The sequence below is a fragment of the Mytilus californianus genome, unplaced genomic scaffold (genome assembly GCF_021869535.1).
Source record: "Mytilus californianus isolate M0D057914Y unplaced genomic scaffold, xbMytCali1.0.p SCAF_12, whole genome shotgun sequence".
NCBI lineage: Eukaryota > Metazoa > Mollusca > Bivalvia > Mytilida > Mytilidae > Mytilus > Mytilus californianus.
Window position 1 is genome coordinate 32,685,696 of NW_026262604.1, and position 20,641 is coordinate 32,706,336.

The 20,641-nt window shown below is 31.6% G+C and overlaps 1 protein-coding gene across 1 annotated transcript in view; it reads left to right on the forward strand.

The window, feature by feature from the left end:
• Positions 1-16,711, forward strand: part of LOC127721715 (collagen alpha-1(XXVIII) chain-like) — a 251,015-nt gene extending 234,304 nt beyond the window's left edge. The window contains exons 13-14 of the mRNA XM_052228513.1: positions 14,101-14,163; positions 16,573-16,711. Of these exons, the coding sequence (XP_052084473.1) occupies positions 14,101-14,163; positions 16,573-16,676 (167 nt within the window). The 3' untranslated portion in view covers positions 16,677-16,711. The remainder of the gene's footprint in view (positions 1-14,100; positions 14,164-16,572) is intronic.
• The last annotated feature ends 3,930 nt before the right edge of the window (positions 16,712-20,641 follow it).

The window sequence follows — 20,641 nt, forward strand, 5'->3', positions numbered from 1 at the left end:
TAAAGTTTTGATTGAAATTAAGATCCCAATGACATAAAGTTTATACTAAAGCATTTACCTTTGTTCCTTGTGCGTAGTTATAAATTGTTAAAGAATAACATATTTTGGCCTGTAAATATCTTTTTTTTTCTTATTGTTAAGCATTGTTATTCTAAAAGTTGCATACATCAGATGTATGTAATCTTTATTTAAATGAATATAGGTATTTTCATCTGTAGGGACTTTAATTTCTGGTTCCAGTTTTTATGACTGTAGTTAATTTTTTGGAAAAATTCCAATAAGTCAATACCTTTATTTCAGAAAAATAAGACACATTTAAGACGGAAATTGACGTCAAAAGTGCAAAAACAACACAAGGCGACCATTTGGTCTTTAAAAAATTGAGATATTTTCCTATAAACAAACAAACTGCAAAACGCACAGTAAAACTCAGTTTTATAGAAATCAGAGTCCTACTTAAGAATGGGAAACGGAAGGAACTGAGGAAAATGACAATTATCAACATAAATTGTTAAAGGAATACTAGCAGTTACTGTCGTGCTAGCTCCAGACTTCAATCAAACTGCTAGAACGATTACGTCTCCGTTATATCACTAAAAAAATCAATGTCTTTCGTAGTATTATATTGCTTGCAATCTGTTTTTTAGGAAATAAAGGATCATCAGGACCTAGAGGACCCAAAGGACCTAATGGAATGCATGGTATGTATCAACATCCGTATGTGTCAAAAGGAATCTGGTAACAATGCATCGTTTGTGCTTGCTTTAACACATACAAATCATTCGCATTGATTGTATTCGCAGCATCTCAAAATCTTTGAAAGATTGCTAACAACTCATCTTTTTAATTTTTTAAATAATGTGTTTGCATATCTGTTCAATTTTATAGTCATGTATATATTTGTTCTTGTATATTGAGAGAAACAAAGAATAAAGTACGATTCAAACACTTTAAGTCACAGAACTTTCAAAAAGAAATATTTTGATATCGTAATAATGATGGCATTCCATATTCTCTATCTTAATGTGTGATTGAACAAATCACATAAATCTCACCTTTTAAAGAGATATTCCAGCGGTCACTTGCAATTGATCAACAAATATGAATGTATCATTTCTAGCAAAAGATTGGGCTGCTGTTTTAGCGGATGAACCGAATAAGTTGCTAAGATCTCGATGTTAAAAAGCATTATTATCATGAAAAAACTTTTTAAATAAAAAAGGAAAATACTAGTAGACTAAAAAATAAAAGAATAAAAAAAAATATATCTTTTAACTCCTACTGAAGTTTTGTATGTTCCATGTCAAAGTTATATCAAAATCTGAATGGCACCGTATTCATGCGTATTCTAAAATCATAGATTGAAATAAGGATCTAAATAACATAAAGTTTACACTTAAGTATTTAATTTGTTCCTTGTGCGTAGTTATAAATTGTTGAAGAATAAAAATATGTTCGACTATGAAAATCATTCTTTTTCATAGTGTTAAGCATTATTATTCTAAAAGTTGCAAACATCAGACGGACGAAAGCTTTATTTCAATGAATTTAAGTATTTTTCATCTTAAGAAACTGGAATGTGATTCCAATTTCCATGATTTAACCTTTTGCAAAAAGCTCAATGTTTTATTTTAAACATGGTAAACAATAAAACAAAGTAAATACCTTAATTAAAAAAAGAAATCGCTGTCAACAGATGTAATCTTCAATAGAGCATACAACAGTTTTATTTATTCCATGTGTTTGTTTTTTTTTATATTTTAAACGTAAGGCCCCATTTCGACTTTGGGAATTCAACACACCCTTTAGTAAGATTTCCCGTCATCACTGACTCAATCCAGCTTTGTCAGATGGGAGATGTCACTCCAAAGGACTTTTATGTTAAATTTGCAAATCAACAGGCGAGTTAACACACCAATAGAATAGAAAATGGAAACGGGGAATGTGTGAGAGAAACAGCAATCCGACGAAAGTGCAAAACCTGTACAAGACCACCAGTTGGTATTTAAAGAAGTGAGAAAACTTGCAATAAAAAAGACAGCAATACGCACAGTAAAACATAATCTTAAAGAAATCAGAGTCATTTGTAAGAATTGTAAACAAGAGAAAGTAAGCAAAATGACAATCATGAACATAAATTAACAAAGGAATACCAGCAGTTACTGTCGGGCTAGCTCCAGACCTCAATTAAACTAATTGAATGATTACGTCTTCATCAAAAGACCAAAAACAATGTCTTTCGTAGTATTATATTAATGGCAATCTGTTTTCCAGGAGCGAAAGGACCACCAGGACCTAGAGGACCCAAAGGACCCAAAGGAATGCATGGTATGTATCAACATTCGTGTGTGTCAAAAGCAGTCAGGTAAAAATGCATCATATGTACCTGCATTAACTCATAGAAATCATTCGCGTTGTTTGTATTCGCAGCATAACATGTTTGTATATCAGTTCAATGTTAAAGACATGTATATGTATGTCTTGGATATTGTGTAAAACAAGAATAAGGTACGATTAAAACACTTTAAGTCATAGAACTTTCAAAAAGAAATATTTGATATCATAACATTGATTCCATATTCTCAATCTTTAAGTTATGGTTTGAACAAATCACTTAAAATCTCACTTTTAAAGAGATATTCTAGCGGCCACTTGCACTTGTTCGCAAAAAAAATATGTATCAATTCTAGGAGTTTGCGCACCTTTTCTAGCGGAGTACTGGATAATGTGCTAGGATCTGGAGGTAAAACAAAACATTATTATGATGAAAAACCTTTTGAATAAATAGGAAAATAGACTAAAAAATATAACAATAAATTTTTATATGTTCCATGTCACAGTTGCATCAAATCTTTGTAAAAAATGGAATTGTATGCACGCTTATCTTAAAGTCAGAGATTGAAGTTATGATCTCAATAACATAAATTTTACACTAAAGTATTTACTTTTGTCCCTTGTACGTAGTTATAAATTGTTAAAGAATAAGAATATTTTCGACTGTCAACATTGTCCTTCATGTTTAGTGTTTAGCATTGTAATTCTAAAAGTTGTAAACATCAGATATAAATCATATTTATTTTAATGAATTTAAGTATTTTTCATATAAAGGAACTTGAGGTTTTGGTTCCAATTTCTATGACTATACTTAACGTTTCTGCAAAAAGCTCTATGTTATATTTCTAACAAGGTTAACATCAAAACGAAGTCGAAACCTTAATTTAAAAACAAATATTTTAAAAGAAATTTGCCGTCAACATGTTATCTTCAATAGAGCATAAGACAGTTCAGTTTATTCCAAAGGTTTGTTTTATATTTTAAACGTACGGCCCATTTCGAATTCGGGCATACAAGACACCCTTTATTAAGATTTCCTGTCATCATTGACTCAATCCAGCTTTGTCAGACGGGAGATGTCACTCCAAAGGACTTCATGTTAAGTTTGCAAATAAACAGTCGAGTTAACACATCAATAGAATAGAAAATGGAAACGAGGGATGTGTGAAAGAAACAGCAACCCGATCAAACTACAAAAACAGCGCAAGGCCAATAGTGGGTATTTAAAGAAGTGAGACAACTTGCAATAAAAAATCACAGGAATACGCACATTAAAACATAGTTTTAAAGAAACCAGAGTCATATGTAAGAATGTGAAACAGAAGAAACTACCCAAAATAGCAATCATCAACATAAAGTAACAAAGGACTACTAGCAGTTCCTGTCTTGCTAGATCCAGACCTCAATTAAACTGATCGAACGATTATGTCTTCATCATATCACCAAACAATAAATGTCTTTCGTATTAGTATATTGATGGCAATCTGTTTTCCAGGAAATAAAGGACAACCAGGACCTAGAGGACCTAAAGGACTTAAAGGAATGTATGGTATGTATCAACATCCTTGTGTGTCAAAAGCAATCTGGTAAAAATGCATCGAAAGTGCTTGTTTTAGCTCATTCAAATCATTCTCATTGTCTGTATTCGCAGCATTTCAAAATCTATGAAAGATTGCAAACAACTCATCTTTTTAATTTCTTAAATAACATGTTTGCATATCAATTCAATGTTAAAGCCATGTATATATGTCTTGGATATTGTGAGAAACAAAAATATTCTCGACTATGAAAATCTTTCTTTTTCTTAGTGTTAAACATTATTATTTTTAAATTTGCAAACATCATATATAAAAAATCTTTAGATAAATGAATTTGATTTTTTTTTCATATAAGGAATTTGAATTTTTGTTTCAAATTGGTATGACTATACTTAACCTTTTGTTAAAAGCTCAATGTTTCATTTCCAACATGGTAAACAAAACAAAGTCAATACCATAATAAAAAAAAATATTTAAGAAGAAAATTGCCGTCAAAACGTGAAATCGTCAATTGAGCATCAGACAATGTAGTTTATTCTTGATTTATATTTCTAACGTACGGCCCCTTTTGACTTTGGGCATACAAGATAACCTTTAGTAAGATTTCCAGTCATCACTCACTCACACAAGCTCTGGAAGATGAGATATGTCACTTCAAAAAATTTGCATGATAACTTTGCAAATCAGCAGTCGAGTTAACACGTCAATAGAAGAGAAAATGAAAACGGGTAATGTGTGAAAAAAACATTAAACCGATTAAAATGCAAAAATAGCACAAGGCCACCAGTGGGTTCTCCAAGAAGTAGGAAATCTTGCAATAAAGATACATACAGCTATACGCACAGAAAAACTCAGTTTTAATGAAACCAGAGTCCTATGTAACATGTGTAAGAATAAGAAACAGGAGAAACTAAGCAAAATGACAATCATAAACATAAATTAACAAAGGACTTCTAGCAGTTACTGTCGTGCTAGCTCCTGACCTCAACTAAACTGATCGTACGGTTATATCGTCTTCAAATGACCAAAATAATTAATGTCTTTCGTAGTATTATATAGATGGAAATCTGTTTTCCAGGAAGACAAGGACCACTAGGACCTAGAGGACATAGAGGACCACCAGGATATAAAGGAATGAATGGTATGTATCAACATCCGTGTGTGTCTAAAGCAATCTGGTAAAAATGCATCGCATGTCCTTGCGAGAAACAAAGAATAGGGTACGACTAAAACAATTTAAGTCAGAAAACTTTCAAAAAGAAACATTTTGATATCATAACAATGATGGCATTACATATTTACCATATTAATGTAAGAGATTGAACAAATCTTTTACAATCTCACTTTTAAAGAGAAATTATAGCGGCCACTTGCAATTGTTTGACAAAAAAGAATGTCTCATTTCTAGCAGTAGTTTGTGCTCTTGTCCTAGCGAATGTAATGGATAATGTGCTAGGATTTGAAGGTGAAAAAAAAACTTATTATCATGAAGAAAACTTTTCGCATATAAAAGAAAAATAAACTAAAAAAAATAAGAATAAAAAAATTTACCTTGTAACTCCCACAGTTATATCAACACCTGACAGATATGGAGCCGTATGCAGGCTTATCTAAAAGTCATAGATTGAAATTAAGATCTCAATGACATAAAGTTTACACTAAAGTATTTACCTTTGTTTCTTGTGCGTAATTATCAATGGTTAAAGAATAAAAAATATGTTCGACTATAAAAAAAAAAACATTCTTTTTCTTAGTGTTAAGCATTGCTATTTTAAAAGATGCAGACATCAGATGACAGAAATCTTTATTTGAATGAATTTAAGTATTTTTCATACAAAGGAACTTGAATTTCTGGTTCCGATTTCCATGACTTTACTTAACCTTTTGCAAAAATCATAATGTTTTATTTCAAACATGGTTAACATTAAAACGAAGTCAATGCCCTAATTAAAAAAAAAATGATTAACAAGGAAATTTTCGTTAACACATATAATCTCCAATAGAGCATAAGACAGCTTAGTTCATTTTTATAGGTATTTTGTTTTATATTTCAAATATACGGCCCAATTTCGACTTTAGGCATTTAAGACAACTTCTAGTAAGATTTTACAGTCTTCACTGACTCAATCAGCTGTGTCAGATGGGAAATTTCCCTGCAAAGGATTTTCATGTTAAGTTTGCAAATCAGCAGTCGAGGTAACACATTAGTAGAATAGAAAATAGAAAAAGGGAATGTGAGAAGTATAAAACAACCCGATCAAAGTTCAAAAACATCACACGGCCGACAGTTGGCCTTCAAAGAAGTGAGAAATCATACAATAAACAAACACACACTATGACGCATAGTAAAACTCAGTTTTAAAGAAATCAGAGTCCTTTGTAAGAAGAATTAAGCAAAATGACAATCATCAACATAAATTAACAAAGGATTACTAGCAGTTACTGCCATGCTAGCTCAAGACCTCAATTAAACTGTTCAAACGATTATGTCTTCATCAAATGACCAAAAAAAAACAATGTCTTTCGTAGTATTATATTGATGGCAATATGTTTTCCAGGAGATAAAGGATCACCAGGACCTAGAGGACCCAAAGGACCTAAAGGAATGCATGGTATGTATCAATACTCATGTGTCAAAAGCAATCAGGTAAAAATGCATCGTATGTGCTTGCTTTAACTCATACAAATCATTCGCATTGTTTGTTTTCGCAGCATTTGAAAATCTTTGAAAGTTTGCAAACAACTCATCTTTTTTATTTCTTAACCATGTTTGCATATCTTTTAATTTTAAAGCCATGAATATATATATATGTGTTTGTGTGTTCTTACATATCATGAGAAACAAAGAAGAAGGTACGATTAAAACAGTTTAAGTCATAGAATTTAAAAAAACAAATATTCGTTTTCATAATATTGATGGCATTCAATATTATCTATCTTAATGTGAGATTGAACAAATCACTTAAAATGTCAGCTTTTAATGAGATATTTAAGCGGCCACTTGTAATTAATTGACAAATATAAATATATTCTTTCTAGCAGTAGTTTGCGCTGCTGTTCTAGCGGGTGTACCGGATAATGTTCCAGGATCTGGACATAAACAACATTATTGTCATGAAAAACTTTTAACGAATAAAATAGAAAAAGAAACTATAAAATATAAGAATAAAAAAAATGAATCTTGTAACTCTTACTGAGTTTTGGGATGTTCCATGTCAAAGTTACATCTAAATCGGACAGAAATGATGGAACCCGATCAAAGTAAAGCACAAGGCCACCATTGGGTCCCTTAAGAAGTTATAAATCTTGCAATAAAAATACATAACAATACGCACAGTAAAACTCAGATTTAATGAAATCAGAGACCTATGTAAGAATTGGAAACAGGAGAAACTAAGCAAAATGACAATCATAAACATAAATGAACAAAGGACTACTAGCAGTTACTGTCGTGCTAGCTCCAGACCTCGATTAAACTAATCCAACGATTATGTCTTCATCAAAAGACCAAACAATCAATGTCTTTCGTAGTATTATATGGATGGCAATCTGTTTTCCAGGAGCTATTGGACAACCAGGACCTAGAGGACCCAAAGGACATAAAGGACCTAAAGGAATGAATGGTATGTATCAATATTCGTGTGTGTCAAACCAAATCCGGTAAAAATGCATTGCACGTGCTTGCTTAAACCAAGAAATCATTCGCATTGTTTGTATTCGCAGCATTTGAAAATCTTTGAAAGATTGCCAACAACTCATCTTTTTAATTTCTTAAATGACATGTGTGCATATCTGTTCAATTGTAAAGCCATGTATATCATGTATGTATCTATGTGTTCTTGCATATTGTGAGAAACAAAAAAGACGGTATGGTTGAAACACTTTAAGTCATAGAACTTTGAATAAAAAACAATATTCGGTTTCATAATAATGATGGCATTCATTATTCCGTATATTAATGTGAGATTATAGAAATCACTTAAAGTTTCAACTTTTAAAGAGATATTCCAGCAGTCACTTGCAATTACTTGGCAAATATAAATGTATCATTTCTAGCAGTAGTTTGCGCTGCTGTTCTAGCGTATGTACTGGATAATGTGCTAGGATCTGGACATAAACAACATTATTGTCATGAAAAAACTGTTTCGAATAAAATAGAAAAATAAACTATAAAATATAAGAATGAAAAAAATAAATCTTGTAACTCTTACTGAATTTTGGGATGTTCCATGTCAAGTTATATCTGAATCGGACAGAAATGGAACCGTATGCATGCTTATTTTAAAGTCATAGATTGACATTAAAATCTAAATAACATTAAGTTTCCACTAAAGTATTTACCTGTGTTCCTTGTGAGTAGTGATAAATGGTTTAAAATAATAATAATTTCGACTGTGAACATCATTTTGTATCTTAGTGTTAAGCATTGCTATTCTAAAAGAAAACATATTTTGTTAGAAATCTTTATTTAAGTGAATTAAAGTATTTTTCATATAAAGGAACATGAATTGTTGGTTCAAATTGTTATGACTATACTTAACCTTTTGCAAAATGCTCAATGTTTCATTTCCAACATGGTAACCATTCAAATGAAGTCAATACCTTAATAAAAAAGAACATTTAAGAAAAATTGCCGTCAACTCATGTAATCTTCAATAGAGCATAAGACAATGTAGTTTATTCTATAGGTTTGTTTCAATTTCTAACGTACCGCCCCTTCGACTTTGGGCATTCAAGATACCCTCTAGTAAGATTTCCAGTCATCACTGACTCAAACAAGCTTTGTAAGATAGGAGATGTCACTTCGAAGAATTTGCATGATAACTTTGCAAATCAGCAGTCGAGTTAACTCATCAATAGAATAGAAAATGAAAACGGGGAATGTGTGAAAGAAACAAAAACCCGATTAAAGTACAAAAACAGCACAAGGTCACCAGTGGGTCCCTTAGAAAGTGAGAAATCTTGCAATAAAAACACTCTTGCAATACGCACAGTAAAACTCAGTAGTAATGAAATCAGAGTCCTATGTAAGAATGGGAAACAGGCGAAACTAAGCAAAATGACAATCATAAACATAAATGTACAAAGGACTACTAGCAGTTACTGTCGTGCTAGATCCTGACCTCAATTAAACTAATCGAACGATTATGTCTTCATCAAAAGACAAAAAAATCAATGTCTTTCGTAGTATTATATTGATTGCAATCTGTTTACCAGGAGCTAAAGGACGACCAGGACCTAGAGGACAGAAAGGACATAAAGGACCTAAAGGAATGGATGGTATGTATCAATATTCGTGTGTGTCAAACCAAATCCGGTAAATGTGCATCGTATGTGCTTACTTAACCCAAGTAATCATTCGCATTGTTTGTATTCGGAGCATTTGAAAATCTTTGAAAGATTGCCAATAACTCATCTTTTTAATTTCTGAAATAACATATGGGTATATCTGTTCAATTTTAAAGCCATGTATATCATGTATATAGCTATGTGTTCTTGCATATTGTGAGAAAACAAAGAAGACAGAATGATCGTAACACTTTCAGTCATAGAAATTTTCAAAAAAAAAAAAAAAAAAAAAAAAAACAATATTCGGTTTCATAATAATGACGGCATTCAATATTCTCTATCTTGATGTGAGATTGAACAAATCACTTAAACTATTAGCTTTTAAAGAGATATTCAAGCGGCCACTTGTAATTAATTGACAAATATAAATATATTCTTTCTAGCAGTAATTTGCGCTGCTGTTCTGGCGGGTGTACCGGATAATGTTCTAGGATCTGGACATAAACAACATTATTGTCATGAAAAAACTTTTCGAATAAAATAGAGAAATAAACTATAAAATATAAGAATAAAAAACATGAATCTTGTAACTTTTACTGAATTTTTGGATGTTCCATGTCAAAGTTACAACTAAATCGGATAGAATTGGAACCGTATACATGCTTATTTTAAAGTCATAGACTGAAATTAAGATCTCAATAACATACAGTTTACACTAAAGTATTTACCTCTTTGTTCTTTGTGAGTTTTGATAAATTGTTTAAAATAATAAAAATTTCGACTGTGAACATCATTCTTTTTCTTAGTGTTAAGCATTGATATTCTAAAAGAATACATATTGTATAAGAAATCTTTATTTAAGTGAATTGAAGTATTTTTCATATAAAGGAACTTGAATTTTTGGTGCAAATTAATACGACTATACTTAACCTTTTGCAAAAAGCTCAATGTTTCATTTACAACATGGTAAACATTAAAATAAAGTCAATACCGTAATAAAAAAACCATTTAAGAAGGAAACTGCCGTCAACACGTGAATTCTTCAATAGAGCATAAGTCAATGTTGGTTTTTCTATAGGTTTGTTTTATAATTCTAACGTACGGCCCCTTTAGACTTTGGACATTAAAGATATCCTCTAGTAAGATTTCCCGTCGACACTGACTCAAACAAGCTTTGTAAGATGGGAGATGTCACTTCGAATAATTTGCATGATAACTTTGCAAATCTGCAGTCGAGTTAACACATCAGTAGAATAGAAAATGGAAACGGGGAATGTGTGAAAGAAACAACAACCCGATCAAAGTACAAAAAAAGCACAAAGCCACCAGTGGGTCCCTTAAGAAGTGATAAATCTTGCAATCAAAACACTCGGCAATATGCGCAGTAAAATGCAGTTTTAATGAATTAAAAGTCATATGTAAGAATGGGAAACAGGAGAAACTAAGCAAAATGACAATCATAAACATAAATGAACAAAGGGCTACTAGCAGTTACTGTCGTGCTAGATCCTGACCTCAATTAAACTAATCGAACGATAATGTCTTCATCAAAAGACAAAACAAATCAATGTCTTTTGTAGTATTATATTGATGGCAATCTGTTTTTTAGGAGCTAAAGGACAACCAGGACCTAGAGGACCCAAAGGACATAAAGGACATAAAGGAATGGATGGTATGTATCAATATTCGTGTGTGTCAAACCAAATCCGGTAAAAATGCATCGCACGTGCTTGCTTAAACCAAGAAATCATTCGCATGTTTGTATTCGCAGCATTTGAAAATCGTTGAAAGATTGCCAACAACTCATCTTTTAAATTTCTTAAATTACATGTGTGTTTATCTGTTCAATTGTAAAGCCATGTATATCATGTATATATCTATGTGTTCTTGCATATTGTGAGAAACAAAGAAGACGGTATGATTGAAACACTTTAAGTCATAGAACTTTAAATAAAAAAAAACAATATTCGGTTTCATAATAATGATGGCATTCAATATTCTCTATATTAATGTGAGATTGAAGAAATCACTTAAAATTTCAACTTTCAAAGAGATATTCAAGCGGCAATTACTTGACAAATATAAATGTATCATTTCTAGCAGTAGTTTGCACTGCTGTTCTAGCGTATGTACTAGAAAATGTGCTAAGATCTGGACATGAACAACATTATAGTCATGAAAATTTTTTCCAATAAAATAGAAAAATAAACTATAAAATATTAGAATAAAAAAATGAATCTTGTAATCTTACTGAATTTTGGGATGTTCCATGTCAAATTTATATCTAAGTCGGACAGAAATGGAACCGTATGCATGCTTATTCTAAAGTCATAGATTGAAATTAAGATCTCAATGACATTAAGTTTACACTAAAGTATTTACCTTTGTTCCTTGTAAGTAGTGATAAATTTTTTAAAATAATAATATTTTCGACTGTGAACATTAATCTTTTTCTTCGTGTTAAGCATTGCTATTCTAAAAGAATACATATTGTGTAAGAAATCTTTATTTAAGTGAATTGAAGTATTTTTCATATAAAGGAACATGAAGTTTTGATTTAAATTGCTATGACTATACTTAACCTTTTTGAAAAAGCTCAATGTTTCATTTCCAACATGGTAAACATTAAAATGAAGTCAATACCCTAATAAAAAACATTTCAGAAGGAAATTGCCGTCAACACGCGTAATCTTCAACAGAGCATACGACAATGTAGTTTATTTTATAGGCTTTTTTTATATTTCTTAAATACGACCCCTTTCGACTTCTGGCATTCAAGATATCCTCTAGTAAGATTTCCAGTCATCACTGACTCAAACAAGCTTTGTAAGATGGAAGATGTCACTTCGAGGAATTTGCATGATAACTTTGCAAATCAGCAGTCGAGTTAACTCATCAATAGAATAGAAAATGAAAACGGGGAATGTGTGAAAGAAACAACAACCCGCTCAAAGTACAAAAACAGCACAAGGCCACCATTGGGTCCCTAAAGAAATGAGAAATCTTGCAATAAAAGCACATAGCAATACGCACATCATAACTCAGTTTTAATGAATTCAAAGTCCTATGTAAGAATGGAAAACAGACGAAACGAAGCAAAATGACAATCGTAAACATAAATTAACTAAGGACTACTAGCAGTTACTGTCGTGCTAGCTCCAGACCTCAATTAAACTGATCTAACGATTATGTCTTCATCAAAAGACAAAAAAAAAATCAATATCTTTCGTAGTATTATATTGATGGCAATCTGTTTTCTAGGAGATAAAGGACAACCAGGACCTAGAGGACCGAAAGGACATAAAGGACATAAAGGAATGAATGGTATGTATCAATATTCGTGTGTGTTAAACCCAAACCGGTAAAAATGCATCGCATGTGCTTACTTAAACCAAGAAATCATTCGCATTGTTTGTATTCGGAGCATTTGAAAATCTTTGAAAGATTGTTAATAACTCATCTTTTTAATTTCTTAAATAACATATGTGTATATCTGTTCAATTGTAAAGCCATGTATATCATATATATAGCTATGTGTTCTTGCATATTGTGCGAAAACAAAGAAGACAGTATGATTGAAACACTTTAAGTCATAGAACTTTAAAAAAGAAAAAAAAAAAAAAACAATATTCGGTTTCATAATAATAATGGCATTCAATATTCTCTATCTTAATGTGAGATTGAACAAATCACTTAAAATATAAACTTTAAAGAGATATTCCAGCGGCCATGTGCAATTGCTTGACAAATATAAATGTATCATTTCTAGCAGTAGTTTGCGCTGCTGTTCTAGCGTATGTACTGGATAATGTGCTAGGATCTAGACATAAACAACATTATTGTCATGAACAAATTTTTCGAATAAAATAGAAAAATAAACTATAAAATATAAGAATAAAAAACATCAATCTTGTAACTTTTACTGAATTTTTGGATGTTCCATGTCAAAGTTACAACTAAATCGGATAGAATTGGAACCGTATACATGCTTATTTTAAAGTCATAGACTGAAATTAAGATCTCAATAACATAAAGTTTACACTAAAGTATTTACCTCTTTGTTCTTTGTGAGTTTTGATAAATTGTTTAAAATAATAAAAATTTCGACTGTGAACATCATTCTTTTTCTTAGTGTTAAGCATTGCTATTCTAAAAGAATACATATTTTGTAAGAAATCTTTATTTAAGTGAATTGAAGTATTTTTCATATAAAGTAACTTTAACTTTTGGTTCAAATTGCTATGACTATACTTAACCTTTGGCAAAATGCTCAATGTTTGATTTTAAACATGGTAAAAATTAAAACGAAGTCAATACCATAATAATAAAAAAATAAACATTTATGAAGGAAATTGCGGTCAACACGTGTAATCTTCGATAGAGCATAAGACAATGTAGTTTATTCTATATGTTTGTTTTATATTTTTAACGTACGGCCCCTTTCGATTTTGGGCATTCAAGATACCCTCTAGTAAGATTTCCAGTCATCGCTAACTAAAACAAGCTTTGTAATAATGGAGATTTCACTTCGAAGAATTTGCATGCTAACTTTGCAAATCAGCAGTCGATTTAATACATCAATAGAATAGAAAATGAAAACGGGGAATGTGTGAAAGAAACAGCAACCCAATCAAGGTACAAAAACAGCACAAGGCCACCAGTGGGTTTCTTAAGAAGTAAGAAATCTTGCAGTAAAACACATAGCAATTCGCACAGTAAAATTCAGTTTTAATGAAATCAAAATCCTATGTAAGAATGGGAAATAGGAGAATTTAAGCAAAATGACAATCATAAACATAAATTAACAAAGGACTACTAGCAGTTACTGTCGTGCTATCTCCAGACCTCAATTAAACTAATCGAACGATAATGTCTTTATCAAAAGACCAAACAATAAATGTCTTTCGTAGTATTATATTGATGGCAATCTGTTTTCCAGGAGCTAAAGGACAACCAGGTCCTAGAGGACCCAAAGGACATAAAGGACCTAAAGGAATGAATGGTATGTATCAATACTCGTGTGTGTCAAACCCGATCCGGTAACAATGCATCGCATGTGCTTGCTTTAACCAAGAAATCATTCGCATTGTTTGTATTCGCAGCATTTGAAAATCTTTGAAAGATTGCCAACAACTCATCTTTTAAATTTCTTAAATAACATGAGTGTATATCTGTTCAAATGTAAAGCCATGTATATCATGTATATATCTATGTGTTCTTGCATATTGTGAGAAACAAAAAAGACGGTATGATTGAAACTTTTAAAGTCATAGAACTTTAAAAAAAAAATTCGGTTTCATAATAATGATGGCATTCAATATCCTCTATTGTAATGTGATATTGAAAAAATCACTTAAAATATCACATTTTAAAGAGATATTCCAGAGGCCACTTGCAATTGCTTGACAAATATAAATGTATCGTTTCTAGCAGTAGTTTGCGCTACTGTTCTAGCGTATGTACTAGATAATGTGCTAGGATCTGGAAACAAACAACATTATTGTCATGAAAAAACTTTTCCAATAAAACAGAAAAATTAATTCTAAAATATAAGCATAAAAGAAATGAATCTTGTAACTCTTAATGAAATTTGGGATGTTCTATTTCAAAGTTATATTTAAATCGGACAGAAATGGAACCGTATACATGCTTATTCTAAAGTCATAGATTGAAATTAAGATCTCTATAGCATAAAGTTTACACTAAAGTATGTACCTTTGTTCTTTGAGAGTAGTGATAAATTGTTTAAAATAATAATAATTTCGACTGTGAAAATCAATCTTTTTATGAGTGTTAAGCATTGCTTTTCTAAATTGATACATATTGTGTAACAAATCTTTATTTAAGTGAATTGAAGTATTTTTCATATAAATGAACTTGAATTTTTTGTTCAAATTGCTATGACTATACTTAACCTTTGGCAAAACACTCAATGTTTCATTTCCGGCATAGTTAACATTAAAACGAAGTCAATTCCTTAATTAAAAAAAAAAGACATTTAAGAAGGAAACTGCCGTCAACACGAGTAATCTTCAATAGAGCATAAGACAATGTAGTTTATTTTATAGGTTTGTTTTATATTTCTATCATACGGCCACTTTCGACTCTGGGCATTCAAAATACCCTCTAGTAAGATTTCCAATCACTGTCTCAAACAAGCTTTGCAAGATGGGAGATGTCACTTCGAAGAATTTGCATGATAACTTTGCAAATCAGCAGTTGAGTTAACACATCAATAGAATAGAAAATAAAAACGGGGAATGTTTGAAAGTAACAGCGGTGAGAATTGCTTCCCTTTAAGATATTTCGTTCTTCAATTGACAGAGAATCAAAGTTTGCCCAAAAAAATATTTGACGTAGATTTCGTCTTTGCAAAGAATGCGGCTGAAAATTGAACATTTTTGCAATTTTGGAGAAAAAAAACGTTTTTTATTAAAAAAAAAAATAAATATGATTTTTTAATCAACATGTACTTATGTAATGGGTCTCAAATTGAAGCAAAACAATTCAAGATTCTTAGAAAAACCTAACTTTACCATTAAAAGCATCAGTTCTTACTTAAATAAAGCCAAAAACGTTATGGTTTTCCCCAAAAACGGCAAGAAATGAACAATTAAAATGCACATTTTAGATATTGAAAAGTATTTCCAACGGTGTCGATTTGGTCAAAACAAGATATGATATTCTTTAAAAAAATGGAAACGTCATAACGGTTTGAAAAATATTGATCAGTATTCTCGTTTTTGAGAAAAATCGAGTAAAATAATATTGTTTACTCAATCCCTTCCGTAAGCCTCACAAAGTGCGGCAAAAATTAAGACGTTGCGGGAAATAACGTTATATTTTCCCACTAATTTTTCAAAGGCAGTGCGACAGTGTGGCAGACAAATGTATATATACACTGTGACTTGGTTGGAGAGTTGTCTCAATGGCACTCACATCACATCTTCTTATTTATAATAAACCAGTATCAGAACGTGATAATAAATCATTGTATTGTGCAATTGCAAGTATGAAGCCACAACCCACACATGCTTTTAAAGCTTCGGCCAGTAAAGAAAGTTCAACTAAGCGCCGACCATCTTTCTATGTAATATATTTGTCCTCTTTGTAATTCTATTTCTGTTAATATTCTCCATACGTTTTTTGGCCGATTCCCGCCGTGCCCTTTCCTTTGAGGAAAGAAACCGCCATTTCCCGACGGCCATAGCAATTTTAATGGTGATTCCGTTATGACGTCGTTGAAACAACGTTCAATTACGGGAAACAATAGACGACGTTTACGTTTGTTATTACCTCCCCTGAAACTGTTGGATATGCCCTTAAACGAATCGAACGATTATGTCTTCATCAAAAGACCAAAAAAACAATGTCTTTCGTAGTATTATATTGATGGCAATCTGTTTTCCAGGAGCTAAGGGACGACCAGGACCTAGAGGACCCAAAGGACCTAAAGGACCTAAAGGAATGCATGGTATGTATCAATATTCGTGTGTGTCAAACCCAATCCGTTAAAAATGCATCGCATGTGCTTGCTTAAACCAGGAAATCATTTGCATTGTTTGTATTCGCAGCATTTGAAAATCTTTGAAAGATTGCCAACAACTCATCTTTTTAATTTCTTAAATAACATGTGTGTATATCTATTCAAAGAAAAAAAAAGTACGATTAAAACACTTTAAGTCGTACAACAAAATATCTGGATATCCTAACAATTCAAAATTCACTATCTTGATATGAGTATGAGCAAATCACTTAAAAAGTGCATTTTATATCACGAACAATTTGAACATACATACAGACATTGTTCTAGAATATTTGAAGAAAAGACAAATATGACAACTGTCGAACCACGATTATAAATAGAAATTTAGTTTTATTGAAATCAGATTGTCTCATTTTAAAAATTAGAAACATAGCTCACAAAGCACCTTTATGAATTTCTGAAATAGCATGTTCTCATATCTGTTAAATTTTCCAACCGGAATCATAGATGTTTTCACATATCGTCAAAAACTGAGAATAGATTACTTTTCAAGCCTCTTTAAGGATGTTCGCTTCTCTCTTTCAAAATTACAAGCCTTTTAAAAGACTGTTACAAAATGAAAGTAAATAAAGAAAGAAACTACAAATGCAGAAAAAAATGAAGGGTCCGTGTGCTTGTTATCGAGATATAAGCTATTGAAAATTTGGCGGGAAATGATTCTCTCTAGATTTTTCATACTATTAACATTGTCCGCTTTTCTCTTTCAAAAACTATGAAAAAATAACAAGTATTTTAAAAGATTTTCAAATATGGCTTATTATGCTATATTTTATAAAATTATGAAAAGAAAACTAACTATGGGTTAGTGGACACATTTTTTTAATGACAAAACATCGATAAAACCAGAGGATTCCAAAAATCTGGCAAAAATTCAAAAACAAGAGGAGCAAACATCCTTAAGGTTGAATGGGTGTCTAAAATGAAAGTGATAGATTTCTCTCAAACTTTGCAAAGTTGATCCCTGCAATATGTACATCGAAAAATTAAATAAAAAAAGTGTGTATATGTGTGTGTGTGTGGGGGGGGGGGGGAGGGGGGAATCATCAATCAACACTGTACGAAAATATTATGGACCTTAAAAATCATACATTTTAGACTTTTTATATAGATATATAGGGAAAATTGTCACCTTTTTACCTAAAAGTCGTATTTTAATAAAAAAAAAATAAAAAAAAAAAAAAATACACAAATGACAGAAATTCCTCTCATTTAAAGGAAATGAAGTTCTTATATTAGCAGCTTCAAAATAATGAAAAAAGAAATATATAGGTCACCGTGAATATAAGAAATAAAATTGAGAATGGAAATGGGGAATATGTCAAAAAGACCAACAACTTGAACAAAAAGCAAACAACAGCCGAAGGCCACTAATGGGTCTTCAATGCAGCAAGAAAATCCCGCACCCGGAGGTGGTTCTCAGCTGGCCTCTAAATAAAATTTTGTGCTAGTTCAGTGAAAATGGACGTCACACCAAACTCCAAAACATATAAATGAACTAAAATTAAAAACATACTAGTCTAACAAAGGCCAGAGGCTCCTGACTTGGAACAGGCGCAAAAATGCGGCGGGGTTAAACATATTTTGTGAGATCTCAACCCTCCCCCTATACCTCTAGCCAGTGTAGAATAAAGAAGCACATATCAATACGCACAGTAAAACTCAGTTTAAAAGAAGTCCGAGTCCGATGTCAGAATAGGTAACAAAAGAAACTAAGCACAATGACAATGATACATAAATGAACAAAGGACTACTAGCAGTTACTGACATGCCAGCTCCAGACCTCAATCAAACTGATTGAAAGATTATGTCTTCATCATATGAAAATCAAGTACAATCCCTCCCGTTGGGGGTTTAGTATCATACCATCATAAAATATATGAGAAGAACACAACCCGTATCATGCCAACAACTGGTTTCAGAATAAATGTGTTTATTTTTGATGCAAAGACCCTATGAGTGAATCAATATTAATACCAAAATATGCAATCCTTAATGACTTGACAACAGTATCGTAACTATATCCTTTCCGAATCAGTCTGTTTAAAGGTTTGGTTAGCCTTTGAGGTGAATGCCGACATTTTTGTGCTTTGAAAAGAATATTACCATAACATATTGGATGTGAAATAGATGAACGTATAAGATGTTTTCATGATGATTTATATTTACGAATGATGTCTTTGTACCGATGATAACATTTAGTAAATGTTTTGACTAGTTTGTGATATCGAAAACCCTGCTGTAATAATGGTGAGATATATAAACACCATAAGATGGGGACAAGGGAACGTCACCATCTAAAATGGATTATAAACAACAGGAAATGAAAAATCATCTCTTTTATCATGAATTTTGGTATTAAGCTTCCCGTTAAAGATAAAGATATCAAGATCCAGGAAAGAGCAGTGTTCATTGTTAGTATTAGCTTTATTTAAAGTCAATTCGGCAGGATAAATCTCTTTAGTGTATATACTGAAGTCGTCATTATTGAGAGCCAATATATCATCTAAATATCTAAAAGTGTTATTAAATTTTTGAATCAGATGTTGTTTCGATAGGTCTTTGCTGATTTAAGTCATAAATTGTAACTCATAACAATACTGAAACAGATCCGCAAAAAGTGGTGCACAGTTAGTTACCATGGAAATTCCGATAACCTGACGATATACGGAATCTCCATAGCGAACAAAAATGTTATCTAGTAAAAATTCAAGGGCAGTTATAGTATCAAAGCAGATCCGATTGACATAGTTCTTTTGTTTGTTGTTACTAAAAAATGACCTAAAAGAGTTTGAACATATATTTTCGCATTCCGACTTTTTAAATACCCATTTAATCAGGTGTGTGATTTTTTTTAATAAGATTATGAGGCAACGTGGTATATAGGGTAGAAAAATCAAAACTTTGAACAGATTCGAAATCACCAATAAAAGCATGCAATTTATTAAGTACTTCCAACGAATTTTTGACACTCCAAAAGTAATTAATTCCATTATTTTCAAAGGCCTTATTTGAACAATTTATTACCAGGTTTTTGATTGTACCAAGTGTTCTAGTAAGTAGAATAGATAGTTTAGTAGTGGAACAATGGCTTGAAGACGAAATAAATCTATATTTGTATGGAGTTTTATGCAGCTTCGGCAGCCAGTACATAGTTGAAACTTTCATTGTATTTGGTTCTGCTTGTAAAGAGGTAGCTAAAAGTTTATGTTTGTTACAGATTTCCTTTTGTAGAACATCCATGTAAAATGTACGTCAAACAATAACGAAAGAAAAATCTCATTTTGTTTGGTTTCCATGGATATCTTAAGCAATATTTCTTAAAAATATTCAATTCAGAGATAGATATTCACTTTAATGGTGGCAAAACAAAATGTCAGATTTTCCTCATACTTTGTGGACTGAAACCTTATTACATGGGTATTTATGTGTCAATGTACAAATCGCCTAAGTTTGTTTTATTAAACAGACTTTTGGGTTTTCAATGTTAAAACAATGACATAAATATTTATGCGGACTCCATATAAGTCTCCTCTCTGAGGATCCCACCTTGATACATGGTGCTAAGGAGACATTCATCACACGGGATAGGCACAGATTAATGTGAGCATTTACCTGTCTAGTTCTCCAGTTAGGCTGTTTTATTTCTTACTACCACAAGTTCAACCATTTTCCAACTATGTAGGTGTTTTTGTATGGTGGTGGTGGTGGTGGTGGTGGGGGGGGGGGGGGGGGGAGTTTTATTTAGGGGGGTGAGTGTTTTAATTCTTTTAAAGGTATAAATGAGCAGTTGCAATATCCATTACACATGCCCTTTTTATATTTTTTGAATATATAAAAATACACATCCTATCATATCATTTTTAATAAAAAAAAAGTACAACTTAAGCTATCATGATAATGTTATTTCAGTTTTTCCATAAAGAGATGAATAGAT